This window comes from Oncorhynchus mykiss, chromosome 22 (assembly GCF_013265735.2).
Source record: "Oncorhynchus mykiss isolate Arlee chromosome 22, USDA_OmykA_1.1, whole genome shotgun sequence".
Lineage (NCBI taxonomy): Eukaryota > Metazoa > Chordata > Actinopteri > Salmoniformes > Salmonidae > Oncorhynchus > Oncorhynchus mykiss.
This window is the reverse complement of record NC_048586.1, coordinates 17,787,337-17,805,904: the sequence shown is the minus strand read 5'-3', so window position 1 is coordinate 17,805,904 and position 18,568 is coordinate 17,787,337. Positions and strand designations below refer to the sequence as shown.

General features: G+C 45.0%; 1 protein-coding gene across 2 annotated transcripts in view; it reads left to right on the top strand.

Moving 5' to 3' along the window:
* LOC110501526 (polypeptide N-acetylgalactosaminyltransferase 13) overlaps positions 1 to 18,568 on the top strand; it is a 66,828-nt gene that overhangs the window by 9,440 nt on the left and 38,820 nt on the right. For both annotated transcript variants that reach the window (XM_021579170.2, XM_021579169.2), the window contains exons 3-5: positions 12,998 to 13,166; positions 16,938 to 17,104; positions 17,552 to 17,759. In XM_021579170.2, the coding sequence (XP_021434845.1) occupies positions 12,998 to 13,166; positions 16,938 to 17,104; positions 17,552 to 17,759 (544 nt within the window). The remainder of the gene's footprint in view (positions 1 to 12,997; positions 13,167 to 16,937; positions 17,105 to 17,551; positions 17,760 to 18,568) is intronic.

Below are 18,568 nucleotides of genomic sequence, written 5' to 3'. Positions count from 1 at the left end.
AGCACTGCCCTAGTTAATCAACCTTATCCACAGGAGTGTCCTTTCCTTCTTTGGCCCAGCATTTCCTTACATGCCCTTTCCAAAAAGCAAGTTTACAAATGGCCCGCTAAGCTGCTTTCAAAGGTTAGAATGGGGAGAGAAACTCCAGAAAGAAGCTAAAAATCTATGTGGCCTTCTGGATTCCAGACTAATTTCCATCACAACAGTTACATACGATTTACTTATGCTCTTAGTTTAATTTAAATGGTGTTAGCCGATTTGATACATGTGCTCGGCAATGAGTTCTTTTCAGACTCTAAATATATCAGTGTAAGCTTTTGGGGGAATGGATGGCTTAGTCCTTTGGCAGTCTGTCACCCATTCTCTGATTTACTGTTGCTTTAAGAGTCTGCTTTAAGAGTCTCCAATGAACATCGTCAAATTGATTTGGTTGGCTAATGGTTTTTGATCCTTGTATCACAATGTTAATTTTATTTAGCTTAGGCCTTTTTTGCCATTCTTAAAGGGAAAGTTCACCAACATGTAATTTTATAATTTGATTGAATCCCTTTAACCCAGTACACTTATGACTAGTAGATTGAAGTACTACAGTTTCTGTGTAGTATTGTATATTTGATATTCCCTCGTTATGTTGAGATCACAACTTATTTATCTCATGATCACGACAAAAACAAAAGTTGCTTTGTCGTTATCACAAGATAATTATTTCATGATCATGACACAACAAAAGTTGTTCCCTTTCAGTCAGTCAACATACAATGGGGAGTCGCACTCTTGCGACTTTGGTTGAAAGATCTACCATCATGCCTGACATGGCCATTGAAATCCGCACCTCGCTGGAAGCCCCGCCTTCCACAGTTGATAAGCTCTGATTAATTCCTTCAATTATTCCGCTCTTCCCCTCAGCGTGAACAGGAGTGATTCACGCTACTAAATCAAACAATTGGAAGACGAGACTGTCTTAGGTTGTGCCATAGTGGTAGAGCGTGCTCACCCTCTGTACATTGTGTGATAAAGGTTGTACTTGTTCTCATACATTTTCTAATCACAAACAATTAGTTATTCTTTAATTTGCTGTTGCAATGAGTAAGATGTCTAAGAAAACGACCAAGACGACAATGACTAAGCCGGGTTCGGGGTCGAAATCATGCCCCCAGTCATCGGTTGTCGTGGCATTTACCACGGACTCCAAGTCAAAGTTAAATGAACAGATGCGGTGGCTGCCTGGGTGTGGGGTATGCGGTAGCTGCCTGGGCGTGTGGTATGCGGTGACTGCCTGGGCGTGGGGTATGCGGTGACTGCCTGGGCGTGGGGTATGCGGTGACTGCCTGGGCGTGGGGTATGCGGTAGCTGCCTGGGCGTGGGGTATGCGGTGACTGCCTGGGCGTGGGGTATGCGGTAGCTGCCTGGGCGTGGGGTATGCGGTGGCTGCCTGGGCGTGGGGTATGCGGTGGCTGCCTGGCTCCTGTGCACTCTGTCGCCAGTTACGGGAGGCTACTCGAGGTGCAGGGTTTGCGTGCACCTTCGATGAAAAAGCAGCCCCCCCGAGCACTTGGCTGGAGTAACCCCCAGAGCGAGGGTCCTTGGCACGGGTCTGAATGACCAGTGCTCCCATCCGCAAAAACAGTACTGTGACAACAGTGCCTCCACGTTTGTTAAACGGGGTACTACATCAGCCATTGCCAGAGCCCCCTGTGCCCGTAAAGGAGGGGGGCTTCATGCAGGCTATATAGTTACCCTCGTTCCAGTGTTCACAGGGTTTAAGGAGTTCAATCTCCCCAGGGTGAGCGTAACAAGTTGGGTCACTGTCCACAAGGGGGTGCACCTCCCGCATTAGTGGCTCATTACTGGGATTCATTGCTGATTCCTGCCTTTACCTCACTAGTCCCTATGTGATACAGGTTATGGACGATTAGTTGTTGGAAGCGGAGTCGAGGGAACGAGCAGGGTTAGAACACATCACGCTATTATCCTACATGTAGTCTCTCTGGTTCATATGAGCACCCAAATGAGCTGTCTGTCTCCAGCTCAACACTTTTCATTCCTAGGAATAAGATACAATTTCAAAGAGATGGGGTCCATTTTTCAGAGCTGTCTGTCCCATTCGCAGCTAGGTTACAAGGTGCTTTATCGCCAGACCTATGTACAGGTCGGCAGGGTAACCCCCATGTTAAAAATAAATTCCCTGGCTCGCAGTTGGCATTCCAATTCATCCCAAAGGTGTTTGATGGGGTTGAGGTCAAGGCTCTGTGCAGGCCAGTCAAGTTCTTTCACACCAATCTTGACAAACCATTTCTGTATGGACCTCACTTTGTGCATGGGGGCATTGTCATGCTGAAACAGGAAAGGGCCTTCCCCAAACGGTTACCACAAAGTTGGAAGCACAGAATCATCTAGAATGTCATTGTATTTACTGGAACTAAGGGGCCTTGCCTTAACCATGAAAAACAGCCCCAGACCATTATTCCTCCTCCATCAAACTTTACAGTTGGCATTATGCATTCGGGCAGGTAGCGTTCCCCTGGCATCCGCCAAACCCAGATTCGTCAGTCGGACTGTCAGATGGTGAAGCATAATTCATCAATCCAGAGTACTCGTATCCACTGCTCCAGAGTCCAATGGCGACGCATGGCATTGCCCATGATGATCTTTGGCTTGTGTGCGGCTGCTCGGCCATGGAAACCCATTTCATGAAGCTCCCGATGAACAGTTATTGTGCTGATGTTGCTTCCAAAGGCACTCAGTGGTGAGTGTTGCAACCGAGGACACTTGGCGGTCCCGTTCTGTGAGCTTGTGTGGCCTACCACTTTGCGGATGAGCTGTTCTTGCTCCCAGATGCTTCCACTTCACAAGTTGACAGTTGACCAGGGCAGCTCTAGCATGGCAGACATTTTTCAAACTGAGTTGTTGGAAAGTTGGCATCCTATGACGGTGCCACAAGAAGCAGTCAATCTGAGTGGTCCCTATGTCAAAGTCTCGTCGTTGTTGATCAAACCTATTACTGTTGTGTCATCTGCAAACTTGATGATTGAGTTGGAGGTGTGCATGGCCACAAAGTCATGGGTGAACAGGAGAGGGCTCAGCACTCACCCTTATGGGGCCCCAGTGTTGAGGATCAGCAAAGTTGAGAGGTTGTTTCCTACCTTCACCACCTGGGGGCGGGCCCATCAGGAAGTCCAGGACCCAATCGCACAGGGCGGGGTTGAGACCCAGGGCCTCAAGCTTAATGATGAGTTTGGAGATTGCATCGTCTGCATCGTCTGTGGACCTATTGGGGCGGTATGCAAATTTCAGTGGGTCTAGGGTGACACGTAAGGTGGTGATATGATCCTTGATTAGTCTCTCAAAGCACTTCATGATGACAGAAGTGAGTGCTACGGGGCGATAGTCATTCACACCAGTTACCTTTGCCTTCTTGGGTACAGGAACAATGGTGGCCATCTTGAAGCATGTGGGGACAACAGACTGGGATAGAGAGAGATTGAATATGTCCGTAAACACACCAGCCAGCTGGTCTGCGCATGCTCTAAGGACGTGGCTAGGATGCTGTCTGGGCTGGCAGCCTTGCGAGGGTTATCACGTTTATATGTCTTACTCACATTGGCGCCACTGAGAAGGGAGACCTTGGTAGCGGGCAGCATCGGTGGCACTGTATTATCCTCAAAGCAGGCAAAGAAGATGTTTAGTTTGTCTGGAAGCAAGATTTCGGTGTCCGTGATGTGGCTGGTTTTCGATTGCCTGTAGACCCTGCCACATACGTCTCGTGTCTGAGCCGTTGAATTGCGACTCCACTTTGTCCCTATACTGACATTTCACTTGTTTGATTGCCTTGCGGAGGGAATAACTACACTGTTTGTATTCGCCCGTATTCCCAGTCATCTTTCCATGGTTAAATGCATTGGTTAGCACTTTCAGTTTTGCGCGAATGCCACCATCTATCCACAGTTTCTGGTTATTTATTTAACCTTTATTTAACTAGGCAAGTCAGTTAAGAACAAATTCTTATTTACAATGACGGCCTACCCCGGTCAAACCCGGACAACGATGAGCCAATTGTGCGCCACCCTATGGGACTCCCAATCACAGCTGGATGTGATGCAGCCTGTATTCGAACCAGGGACTGCAGTGACGCCTCTTGCACTGAGATGCAGTGTCTTAGACTGCTGCTCCACTCGGGAACCCTAGGGTGGTATTAATAGTCACAGTGTGAACAACATCTCCTATGCACTTCCTTATAAACTCACTCACTGAATCAGCGTATAAATCTATATTATTCTCTGAGGTTACCCGGAACATGTCCCAGTCCACGTGATCAAAACAATCTTGAAGCATGGATTCCGATTGGTCAGACCAGCGTTGAACGGTCCTTGTCATGGGTACATCCTGTTTGAGTTTCTGCCTATAGGAGGGGAGAAGCAAAATGGAGTCCTGGTCAGATTTGCCGAACGTAGGGTGAGGGAGGGCCTTGTATGCATCTCGGAAGTTAGAGTAGCAATGATCCAGTGTTTTGTCAGCCCGAGTACTACAATCGATATGCTGATAGAATTTAGGTAGCCTTGTTCTCAAATTTGCTTTGTTAAAATCCCCAGCTACAATAAATGCAGCCCCGGATATATGGTTTCCAGTTTGCATAGAGAAGTGGAGTTCCTTGAGGGCGGTCGTCGTGTCGGCTTGGGGGGGATATACACCACAGTGACAATAACCGACGAGAATTCTCGTGGGAGATAATAAGGACGGCATTTGATTGTGAGGTATTCTAGGTCCACTGAACAGGACTTGAGTTCCTGTATGTTGTTACAATTACACCATGAGTCATTAATCATGAAAAATACACCCCCACCCTTCTTCCCTGAGAGATGTTTATTCCCGTTGGTGTGACACACAAAGAATCTCAGTGGCTGTACCAACTGCGACAGCATTTTCCCAGAGAGCCATGCTTCCGTGAAACAGAGTATGTTACAATCCCGGATGTCTGTCTGTAAAGCAACCCTCGCCCTAATTTCGTCTACCTTGTTATCTAGAGACTGGACATTACGAGTAAAATACTCGGAAGTGGTGGGTGGTGTGCGCGCCTCTGAAGTCTGACCAGAAGGCCGCTCCGTCTACCTCTCCTGTGGCGACATTGTTTTGGTTCAGCCTCTGGAAACAGTTCAAATGCCTTGGGTGGTTCAAACAAAGGATCCACTTTGGGAAAGTCGTATTCCTGGTCGTAGTGCTGGTAAGTTGATGTCTCTCTGATATCCAATAGTTCTTCCTAGCTGTATGTAATAACACTTAAGATTTTCTGGGCTAACAATGTAAAAATTAATATATAAAAAAAAAAAATACTGCATAGTTTTCTAAGGACTAGAAGCGAGGCGACCCTCTCTGTCGGTGCCATCTTGCTCCAGACTTCATAAGAAACAAGAAAAAGAGCTGTCTGACTCCATCTCAGTGCATTCTGTTTCTGGGTCTCGAGCTAGACTCAAATCAACTCACTCGCATAGCACGCTTTTCTATCCCCACGGAGCGTGTTTGGGTTCCGGCTCTGAAGTGTGTTTTTGCCAGTGCCTATGCCTACTGGGGATTATGGCTTCTGTGATGGAAGTTGTTCCTGTGGGGCTATTGTTGATACGGCCTTTCCAGCGCTGAGTGGTAGCCGCTTACCTGAACGCATCTCACAGCCTAAGCCGGTTGCTTCGGGTGTCCCTGTTAAGGCTACGGGCCATGGCCCAGTGTTGGGACCCTCTGCTATTGTTAGGGGGCACCCATGGAATGAGTTGTATCCCGCAAAGTGATCACGACAGCCACATCCCCCCCATGGGTGGGGTGCGCTGTACGAAGGCACCTCGATTCGGGGGTATGAACACTGGTGCGGCGCTCACTGAATGTCAATTACCAGGAGTATCTGGCGCTCAGGCGCTTCCCCCTGTTTTTGTTGGGGCGGCTTGTGCTGTTAATGTTAGTGAAATGTAGTAAATTAATAAATTGGGTACATTTCTTTAAATTGACAATTCTGTGAACTGTCTTGTGCATGTTTTAAATGAACACATGTTAGCAAAGGTGTCAGTTAGGCCAGCAGCATACCACCCTGCATCCCACTGCTGGCTTGCTTCTGAAGCTAAACTGGTCCTGGTTGGTCCCGGGATGGGAGACCAGATGCTGCTGGAAGTAGTGTTGGAGGATCAGTAGGAGGCACTCTTTCCTCCAGGACATTTCCCTGTGTAGGGTGCTGTCTTTTGGATGGGATGTTAAATGGGTGTCCTGACTCTCTGTAGTCACTAAAGAGCCCATGGCACTTATTGTAAGAGTAGGGGTGTTAACCCTGGTGTCCTGGCTAAATTCCCAATCTGGCCCTCATACCATTACGGTCACCTAATCATCCCCAGTTTACAATGGGCTCATTCATCTCCTCTCCCCTTTAATTATTCCCCAGGTTGTTGCTGTAAATGAGAACGTGGTCTCAGTCGACTTACCTGGTAAAATAAGGGTTAAATGAAATAAAAAAAATGGCTTGCAGGGATTAGTAGCCTTGCATTATGTCTACTTTGATGCTAATTAGCATTTTCGAATCAGAGTAAATAGAGCCGAATATATTGATAAAAGTCACCTTTTCCGAGAGAGATTTACATCGTCACGCCAGATTAAGTCTACACAAACCACAGACCTTATTTGAAGTGTTTCTAAAATCCGCTATGTGAAAAATAAATGGTGGGAAAAGGATTGGAACCATTTCCCTGTTTGATCGCTAGGTTTGCCTTGCCTGGTTCACCAACTACTTTGCAGACAGAGTTCAGTGTGTCAAATCGGAGGGCATGTTGTCCGGTCCTCTGGCAGTCTCTATGGGGGTGCCACAGGGTTCAATTCTCGGGCCGACTCTTTTCTCTTTATATATCAATGATGTTGCTCTTGCTGCGGGCGATTCCCTGATCCACCTCTACGCAGACGACACCATTCTGTATACTTCTGGCCCTTCCTTGAACACTGTGCTATCTAACCTCCAAACGAGCTTCAATGCCATACAACACTCCTTCCGTGGCCTCCAACTGCTCTTAAACGCTAGTAAAACCAAATGCATGCTTTTCAACCGTTCGCTGTCTGCACCCGCACGCCCGACTAGCATCATCACCCTGGATGGTTCCGACCTAGAATATGTGGACATCTATAAGTACCTAGGTGTCTGGCTAGACTGTAAACTCTCCTTCCAGACTCGTATCAAACATCTCCAAATTAAAATCAAATCTAGAGTTGGCTTTCTATTTCGCAACAAAGCCTCCTTCACTCACACCGCCAAACTTACCCTAGTAAAACTGACTATCCTACCGATCCTCGACTTCGGCTATGTCATCTACAAAATAGCTTCCAATACTCTACTCAGCAAACTGGATGCAGTTTATCACAGTGCCATCCGTTTTGTTACTAAAGCACCTTATACCACCCACCACTGCGACCTGTATGCTCGAGTCGGCTGGCCCTCGCTACATATTCGTCGACAGACCCACTGGCTCCAGGTCATCTACAAGTCCATGCTAGGTAAAGCTCCGCCTTATCTCAGTTCACTGGTCACGATGCCAACACCCACCCATAGTACGCGCTCCAGCTGGTGTATCTCACCAATCATCCCTAAAGCCAACACCTCATTTGGCCGCCTTTCCTTCCAGTTCTCTGCTGCCTGTGACTGGAACAAATTGCAAAAATAGTTCAAGTTGGAGACTTTTTATCTCCCTCACCAACTTTAAACATCTGCTATCTGAGCAGCTAACCAATCGCTGCATACTGTTTTTATTTACGTTTCTGCTCTTTTGCACACCAGTATCTCTAACCTGCACATGACCATCTGATCATTTATCACTCCAGTGTTAATCTGCTAAATTGTAATTATTCGCCTACCTCCTCATGCCTTTTGCACACAATGTACTGTATATAGATTTGTTTTTCTTCTACTGTGCTATTGTCTTGTTTATTGTTTACTCCATGTGTAACTCTGTTGTTGTCTGTTCACACTGCTATGCTTTATCTTGGCCAGGTCACAGTTGTAAATGAGAACTTGTTCTCAACTAGCCTACCTGGTTAAATAAAGGTGAAAAAAATAAATAAAAAGGTTTATGGGTATTATGACACCTCCACTGTGGGGCTCTATTGCTGGGGACCAGTGCGCACATGCTTTCACTTTGGGTAAGCATGTCCCTGGTTGCCTCAACTCCGTGCATATCTTTTATCCAGATGGGACCCTCTCTCTCTAGAGTGGAGGATCTCCCAGGTTTGGGCCATTTTCGTCAGTGCCGACGTAGATATGTAGATATTTGATTGGTGGTCGAATGTTCGTGGGCAAGGAATAATTAACTACATCATCTCCACCCCTCAGCCAGTATTCTACAAGAGCTCTGACACAAGGGTAAACAGACACACCGGTCTCTACATTGCAGATGAGCTGAAGGCAGTCATCAATGACCTTGGACCACAGAAGGTATATACACTGGTGACAGACAATGCTGTGAACATGAAGGCTGCTTGGTCTAAAGTGGAGGAGTCCTACCCGCACATCACACCTATTGGCTGTGCTGCTCATGCATTGAATCTGCTCCTCAAGGACATCATGGCACTGAAAACAATGGATACACTCTACAAGAGAGCCAAGGAAATGTGAAGGGTTATAGCAGCAATCTACCTCACCAAGCAAAGTAAGAAGAATAAGAGCACCACATTGAAGCTGCCCAGCAACACCCGTTGGGGTGGTGTTGTCATCATGTTTGACAGTCTCCCAGAGGGGAAGGAGTCTATCCAAGAAAGGGCCATATCACAGTCTGTCGAAATGGACAGCCCCATCAAGAGGATCCTCCTGGATGATGTATTTTGGGAGAGAGTGGTAAGCAGCCTGAATTATATAACAGTAGCCATTGCACGGGTTGAGGGAGACAATGCCATCCTGTCTAATGTTCAGACTCTGCTTGCAGATGTAAGAGAATAAATCTGTACTGCCCTTCCCACTTCACCGTTGCTCCAAGCAGAGGAAACTGCAGTTCTGAAATACATCCAAAAAGCGTGAAGACTTCTGAAGACATCAGTCAGGAAGTTAAAGCTTGGTTGCAAATGGGTCTTCCAAATGGACAATGACCCCAAGCATACTTCCAAAGTTGTGGCAAAATGGCTTAAGGACAACAAAGTTAAGGTATTGGAGTGGCCATCACAAAGCCCGGACCTCAATCCTATAGAAAATGTGTGGGCTGAACTGAAAAAGTGTGTGCGAGCAAGGAGGCCTACAAACCTGACTCAGTTACACCAGCTCTGTCAGGAGGAAAGGGCCAAATTCACCCAACTTATTGTGGAAGGCTAACCAAAACATTTGACCCAAGTTAATCTATTTAAAGGCAATGCTAACAAATACTAATTGAATGTATGTAAGCTTCTGACCCACTGGGAATGTGATGAAATAAATCATTCTCTCTACTATTATTCTGACATTTCACATTCTTAAAATAAGGTGGTGATCCTAACTGACCTAAGACAGGGAATTTTTACCATGATTAAATGTCAGGAGTATTGAAAAACGGAGTTTAAATGTATTTGGCTAAGCTACCGACTTCAACTGTAGGATGAGCGATGTTGAGAAAGTGTAAGCAGTGTAAGTACTAGCCAGCCAGCGGTGTCAAACTAAATTCCTGGAGGGCCATGTGTGTACTGGCTTTTGTTTCTTTCATTTCGTGACCAATTAAAACCTAACAACCAAGTAAGGGGAGTTCTTAACTAATCAATGACCTTAATTCATCAATCAGGTACAAGGGAGGATTGCAAACCCACAGACACTTGGCCCTCCAGGAATTGAATTTGACACCAATTGAGAGTGAGTTCACTGTAAGTGCTATCCCTGAAACAAACAGTAGAAGTGCATTGTTGGGCTCTTGTGATCCCCTGCCCAGTAGGATCTGCACGAATACATGACCTGCCAACTGGGTCAAACAGGGAAGCAGGAGGCAAGGGAGAGAGAGGAAGGACAGGAGGAGGGGAGCTGCCCCAAAAACACAGCATCTACATTGAGTGTCCAAAACATTATGAACACCTGCTCTTTCTATGACGTACACTGACCAGATGAATGCTATGATCCCATATTGATGTCACTTGTTAAATCCTCTTCAATCAGTGTAGATGAAAGGGAGGAGACAGGTTAAGGAAGGATTTTTAAGCCTTGAGACATGGATTGTGTATGTCGGCCATTCAGAAAATATTTAAGTGCCTTTGAGTATGCTAGGTGCCAGGTGCACCGGTTTGTGTCAAGAACTGCAACGATGCTGGGTTTTTCACACTCAACAGTTTCCTTTGTGTATCAAAAATGGTCCACCACCCAAAGGACATCAAGCCAATGTGGCACAACTGTGGGAAGCTTTGAAGTCAACATGGGCCTGCATCCCTGTGGAATGATTTCAACACCTTGTAGAGTCCATGGCCTGAAGAAGTGAGGACGTTCTTTGGGGGTTCATGTTTTTATACTCAGTGTATGACCGAAATGGAAGCCTATTCCCTTTATAGTGTGCACTACTTTTGGCCAGAGCCCTATGGTCCTTGCGGAAAAGTAGTGCGCTATATAAGGACTAGGGTGCCATTTGAGATGCTCCCAGTCTCTAACTCACCAAACCTGAACAGGCCAAACTCCCCTTCCACTCTCTTCTGCAAAGTAAATTAAGCATAGAAATGGCTTGAGGATGTGGGGAACTAAACTAAAATAATCAGATAATATAATCAGAGCCGGCTGCAGATCAATGTGATCTCCCACCTGGATTGAGCTTTTGCTCAACGAAGAGTAGCAAACCCTTGCTCGTAAGACTGGATACCTCTGTATCCCGGCAACATCGGTTCCATGAATAGCCTAACTAGGATATTCTATTCGCAACAGACACACTTGCGTCATTAGCGAAGAGAAAGAGCAGGCAGGCCAGCATTAGAGAGGAGAGGCAGGCAGAACCATGCCCATACTGTATGTCTTGGTAGTCTGCAATGCCTTAAATTGTCTTGCATGCCTCGCAAATTCACCAAATTAGCCTAGTTAGCCTCTTTCTCTCTGGTTTTATTTAAATGACACACCAAGTTAGGCTAATTGATCTCCATTATTTATGTCCCCCCCCCCCCAAAAAAAACTGTAAAGATATGGTTCACAGGAAACAGGATTGATAGAGCACTCTTGTTTTAGCTCAACACTATTGACCATGTCTCTACAGACCCATTATATATGAGGGTGAAGACCCTATAATATCATTTCAGACAAAGTCACTGGACAGGACCAGGGCATAAGACCTATGGGCCTTAGAATAGAGTTACTGTTGTCGTGGTCCATGTCAGGGGATCAGTGATGTGTTTGTTGGGCTGAAGAGCCAGAGAAAGGGAAGATACCAAAGTCTTGTTATTTCTAAGCTCGAGGATACTATTGACCAGAGGGGTATGCTGCAAAGCAGAATCAGTAAGTTACAGTAGCCAGCTAATTTGCCTAAATATTCTGAAATAGCTTTACATTGTTTACAAAGAAAAGATGGAAATGGGCTTGGTCTAATTGACTTAACAACCAAAAACACATTACATTTTAGATTTCTTAATGAACCTGAAAATCTGTAGATATTTTTGGTTGTTTATCAATGTAAGCTGCCTAACTCATTAATTCTGCTTTGTAGTATACCCCTCCGTTCACTTGAACTTGTGAGGAAACTGTACATGTTTTCATTTAGAAATCACAAGACATTCACCTGAATATTCTCTCTCTCTCTCAATTGTCCCCCATGGAAATCACTCTGCTTGAGATTATTGGAGAGCGGAGCATAAATCCACAGAGGTTATTTACCTTTGGATCATTGTGAAGCGGTGTAGAGCGGTGTGCAACAGATGCAGCTTGGGATGGTGCCGCTGTTCTCAAAGCTTCAATGGATCCTTAGTGATGCCGAGTGATCAGATTATGAGCTGATATTTCTTAACAGCAGAGGGCAGCTGTGATAATGCTCTCTCACTCCTTCATCAATGACAGAAAGGAGGGCTATCCCCAAGTCCCTGGACAAATATGGGATTTTCCAACAGACCTAGATGATACTTGACATTTGAGTCTTTGAGCAGACCTTATCCTCAGCGATTTACAGTTAGTGCATTCATCATAAGTCAGCTAGGTGAGACAACCACATATCAGAGTCATAGTAAGTACATTTTTCCTACATAAAGGGGTTATCAGAAAAGTCTCTGCTAGTAGGAAATGTTATGTACAAAAAAAATTCAGGGGGATGGAGGGCAGGGGGCATGATTGTATGGCAAGAGTAGTCAGGGTCGGACTACCGCATTTGGGGCCCTGGGGCACCGACGTTTTTGGGGTAAAACGGATAACACATTTTGTGTTGATAAAAAGTGAAGTTTTATAATGCTATTCTACACATTTTGTTATGAGGTTACGACAACATTTTCAGTTTTAAAGCTAATTTCCTGCTATTCTACACATTGTGCCATGAGGCTCAGAGAGAATTGAGCAGTTTTCAAACAAATGTCCTCCAGGGGGCCCATAACCTTAAAAAATGTAATTGCTTGGGTGCCCACTGGAGGTTCGGGGGCCCAGGGGCACATGCCCTGTGTGCCTGTTCGTTAATCCGGCCCTGAGAATAGCATGGTTAATGGATACAGAATACTTGGGGAAGCTGCACCAGTGTCTGACTGATCAGGATTTCATTTGCTGTTTGGGACATTTTAATGGCCTCAGCATTCAAAGCCTGATAATGTGGCCATAATCTCACACTGATCTGAGGCCAGTCTTTCTCTCTTAGACACACTCTATACCATGGTTCATTTGCTCACGGTTCATTTTTAAGTTCATGGACTTCCCACAGTACTGTATCTTTATTAATAGATACAATAAAATAGATCTAGCTGCATTTAACAGATTTCTTTCATCTTATTCGGTAGCTGGAATTGTATGTGTGACCTTCCGCTCCCATTGAAATAACTGTGAAATCACATCGTGAGTATTAAATATGTAACATTTCTCCCCATTGTATTGCAGCGGTCATATCGCGGACCCACGAGGGCCCAGGGGAGATGGGGAAGGCGGTGGTTATCGCAAAGGACGAGCAGGAGAAAATGAAGGAGCTCTTTAAGATTAACCAGTTCAACCTGATGGCCAGTGACATGATTGCGCTCAACAGGAGTCTGCCGGATGTGAGACTGGACGGGTGAGTGAGCTTGACCATTTCCCAGACACACACTCTGAATCGCACTACTGACCTCTTTACTCGGCACGGCACGCACCACCCACTTTAACAACGCTGTAACCTTCCTCCGCTCCCTCTCAGAAGCTTTGATACCGGTGAGACCAAGTCACTATTATTCTAGTCATAGGCAAGTCACAAGGTCTGAGTCTCAAGTCGAGTCCCAAGTAGAACGGGTCGTGTCTCGAGTCGTGTATTCTGAGAGCAAGTCGAGACAAGTTGAGTCACAAGTTTTTTCCAAGTCAAGTCTCAAGATAAGTAAAACAGAAAAATCTATACGTGCAATGACTTGTTCAACTACAAATCTCTGTCTGTTTTTTGAGGCAACCAGGCAGCCCTTTTCATTATTTTGTCTTTAACACATTTTGGTTATGTAATTGTGAAATAGGTACCTGGCAGTCGTAGTAAGGGAATGAAATCAGAAAAAGGCAGGTTGACATGCTCAGCGTAGATTTATTTACAGGTCTTGGCAGTGCAATGGTGAAAGCGAAATACCATATAAAATATGAGTAGATTTACCAATTAGGCACCGGCAATAGCCCAAAGGATATAGCCTCATTATCAGGGTTAACCTGTCCTAGCTGAAGGAACACAGGTAGAGGACCAAACTGAACAGCATCTGCTGGAGAAACCAAATCAAATCTGTCTAGCAGGACCTCAAACAGGTACATACATGTATTAGTACTTGGCCCCTTCCCAGGACCATACAGTTACCCATGACCCAATTGGCAATTACAACCAATAAACTGGTTCTATAATGTAAAAGGCATTTTCCACATCCAATGATACATACATTCGTCTTAATCAGACTTAATGATTATTAATGATATTTCCTCACCATTCATACATGGAACAATCATTTTTCTCTTACTCAATGTACTGACTCAGAAAGCAAGGCGTGCAGGCCACGTAGCCTATTTCTATGTGCACTGAGGCGCACACACTCCTATTACACGCAAACAAAATTATAGAAAGATAGGACACATGCTGCGTTCAAGAATCTCAGACTTCCGATTTCAGTGCGTTCAAGACAACTGGGAACTCGGAACAAAACGAGCTTCGACTGGGAAAAGTAGTTTTGAAGGCTCATGCAAGGCTTTACTTACCAGAGGATAAAAAAAATGTAAATGTATTGTATGAAACAGAAATTTCAAAGTGTTGCAACAAACAGTATGGAAAGGGGGATACCTAGTCAGTACAACTGAATGCCTTCAACGGAAATGTGTCTTCCTCATTTTAACCAACTGAATCAGAGAGGTGCGGGGGGCTACCTTAATCGACATCCACGGCACCCGGGGAACAGTGAATTAACTGCCTTGCTCGGTGGCAGAACGACAGATTTTTACCTTTGTCAGCTCGGGGATTCGATCCAGCAACCTTTCTGTTACTGGCCAAATGCTCTAACCACTTGGCTACCTGCTGCCCCCCATGGGGATGGAATGATGGAACACTACCAATTATTGTAAGATGGAAAATAGATTTACCACATATGCATTTAAACGAGTGAAAGAGTTTGTTCTTAACTGACTTGCCTAGTTAAATTTAAGGTTAAATAAATACATAAAAATCAACAGCAAACATTTCAACAAGATGGCACCTATGGTGTATCTACACCAGAGTAATAGTAGATTTTTGACATAGCAAAGACAATGATAGTAGTTGTTGTTTGATGCCCAACTCTGTCCACTTCACATGGCAACATATTCCTGTTATCAAAGGGCTGCCATTTTGGATCTACTTTCTGCCTCTTTTTTTTTTTTTTACTCGTTGTTGTTTTAGTCTAGAGACTTCAGCAAAATTCAATGAATTCAAGAAAGCACAGCTGACAGCACAATGTTGACAATAACAGCATGGGGTTCCTTTTAATGTTAGGAGCAGCCGCAAGCAGAGGATTAACAGCAATAAGAGACTATCTACCAAATAACTAAGATCCAACAGAACATTTTGATGTAGTCCAGAACCAACCAATTTGTTAACTTTGATGAAAAAACCCTTTTAAGTCCTCGGATTCCTTAGGATTCATTCCATGATGCAACATGCTCTAATTCAATGATGGCTGGTGAGGGGGACAAGGGCCATAGTTTTGCCCGGAATGGAACAGCATCTAACTCAGGGAAACCATGTGTTTGATGTTTTTCCTACCGCGCCATTCGTTCCGTTCCAGCGATTTACTATGAGCTCGTCCTCTGATTTTAAAGTGCCACCAGCCACCACTGCTCTAAGTGAAGAATATTAGACTTACTCTTTAGCCGTGTTGGATCCATCACAATCTTCGTGGGTTTACATCAGCCGTGACAGTCTGAATGGGAGAAGGGCTTTGTTTACTGTCACCCAAGACCTACTGGAGCTGGATAATGAAAACCCAAAGAGCAATTTGTGTGAAACATGACCCACATTCGTCTTGAGCAGCTGATCTAGAGGCAGTCTCTCCTGGCGACATCGCCGTGATTCATGTTTATGTATTTCTACAGAGCATTTCTTATCAACTGTTCTTTACAAAGTGCCCTGCGCTGCAGTCCCAAGGTCTCTCATGTTGTAGGAAAATAGGAACATTTTCAATACAACAATATAAATAACGATGCAGAGAATATAAACATATGCCAATGCTGTCAACATGGTCTGTATGTTTAAAAATTGAATGTGTATTGGTGCCTACTGCCTTGACACTCAATTGTATGACTGTCCACCATGGGTTTTTACATTGGATTCAAACTGAGTTGATAAAGACACATGTAAAACACTGCATGCACTCCATTTCACACATCTACCAGGAATGTGCTAAGCACGATGCTTTTAGTCATATCTAATGACAAATTCCACGTAAATACAAACTAGAGTCCCATATTGAAGAATTTGTACAAAATGGAGAGCAAACAAACAACACTGTAGATCTAAATAGTGATTTTATTTCACCCCAAAAGTGCCATGCTGCGTAATTGTACTAATTGCATCTCTACATTTTCCTCAAACGACTCGCCAGTACCCCTTGGAACGTTATAAAAACTTTTTTTTTTAAAAAGCTTGACGTTGAAAAAAAACGTGAACTTCTGTGAGAGAGTGCCGTGTGGTGTAGTAGCCAGTTGTGGAGAGAAAGAAGAGGTTTGTTCAGTGGCTAGTAGCTAGCTACCCTGGTGCCCCCATTCTGTCAGTCTGTCCTGTCACCCGTAGTGGGGCGAACAGGATACCCCTGCTTTCCGCTCCACCATATAGGGAATGTCATTTATCTCACTGTAGTCAAAGAGGTTGTTGCGGCTCTATATATTTGTTATATTTTTAACTTATTTACGTTGGAGGGATCATACTCAAATGAGCTTTGTGTTATTGTTGATGTCGTTGATGTGAGTTGTTGTTATTGGGAATTTTTATTCTGACACCTGTTATTTTTGTTTTATTCGATTGAATATAAGGTTGTTGTCTGACGTTCCCTATATGATCCCTGGTCAAAAGTAGTGCACTATGGAAGGAATAGGGTGCCATTTGAGATATAGCCTGTGTGTGTGGAGCAGCATGCCGATGACCACACCATATAAATTCTTGTCAATGTTGGTTTTGTTTTTCGAAGCGGTTTGTTTTGTTCCGGTGCTCTAATGTTCAACCACGTATAGTAGGCTATACTGTATGTACAGAAATATCACACAACTATGCTCAGTCTTGATCGAATTCCAATGTAGACAAGTGTCAGGAGTAGCAGCACATTTGATCTCCTAACCAGAGCTCTCGTTGTCTGTCCATCAGTTGCAAGACCAAGGTGTACACGGACGATCTCCCCAACACCAGCATAGTGATTGTGTTCCACAACGAGGCGTGGAGCACCCTGCTCCGCACCGTCCACAGTGTCATCAACCGCTCGCCACGCCACCTACTGCAGGAGATCCTGCTGGTGGACGACGCCAGTGAGAGAGGTACTGTAGCTGGGTCCAGCCTAAACTTAAACCTTTCGGATGGGACGTTGAAACGAGTGTCCTGACTCTCTGTGGTCACTAAAAGATCCCATGGCATTTATCGTAAGAGTAGGGGTTTTAACCCTGGTGTTCTGGCTAAATTCTCAATCTGGCCCTCGTTATGGCCTCCGAATCATCTCCAGCTTCCAATTGGCTCATTCATCCCCCCTCCTCTTCTCTGTAACTATTCCACATGTCATTGCTGTAAATGAGAACGTGTTCTCGGTCAACTTACCTAGTAAAATAAGGGTTAAATAAGTGTCAAATAAACCCATCAACTCACTAGCTTTACTGGGTTTAAAGGTGCAATCTAGGATTAGTTAATGTAGTTCTTAGTATTGGGTTATAATATAACCAAATAAGGAAGTTCTTCAGGAGTTTGAAGCATGTCCTCTCCTCTTCTGTCAGACTTCTTGGGAAAGAAGCTGGAGAACTATGGTCAGACCCTGGAGGTTCCCGTGCGGGTCCTGCGGATGGAGCAGCGGACGGGGCTGATCCGGGCCAGGCTGAGGGGGGCTGCGGCCACACGGGGGCAGGTCATCACCTTCCTGGATGCCCACTGTGAGTGCACCACGGGCTGGCTGGAGCCTCTGCTGGCCAGGATCAAAGAGGACCGGTAAGGAGCTCAGTGTCACTACCACCCCTCAATGTAAATGGAACAGGCAGCAATGGAGAGACATGGCGGTGCTGATGCTTGTCACAAATCATCTCCGCACTGTTCTGCTCTTGCTGCCTCAGTGGGATGCGATTTTCTGTGTCATCTGAAAACTGATCTGATGTTAAAGGGAAAATAATCAAAAGATGTATTTTTGATGTAAGCCGGCATGTTATAGAAGGTTCCAGACATTTCTTTGTGTGATTTGGCTTGGTTTTGAGAACTTTATCTGCAACGTTATGATCCATGCTGGTCGAGTCGTGCTGTTTCCCCCCCAATCAGCTGTGCAGGCCAAGCGTGTCCCTACACGGACACAGCCCGCGCAGCACGGCTGGTGAAAGAAACAATATTTCATGTGTACAACATGTGAAGACCTACATCACTACACTGGCAGCGTTTCTGTTTCTAAAAGGACGTATTTGGGTGTTTTTGGAGATTTTGTGAATGCATTTTGCACGCCCTGATACTGCAACGACGAGCAATGAGAAAGTGACTGGGGTCAATTGGGGTACAGTATGTTTCTCAAAGTAAGCCAAATAGCTGAATGGGAGACGTTACAGCTTGTTTTGTCATGGCGCGGTCTGTCATGTCTTTACACCGCAGTAGATACAGTGGAATGTGATTGCACGGAATAACTTAATGGCGGCTATTTTAAGTGACAGCAGGGTTTAAAATCTATTATCTGGTATCTGTGGTAATTGTTATCCTGTAATGGTGGGGTAATTCTAATCCTGTTTCAGGATTGCACTTGCTTGTTCGGTGGGTGAAGG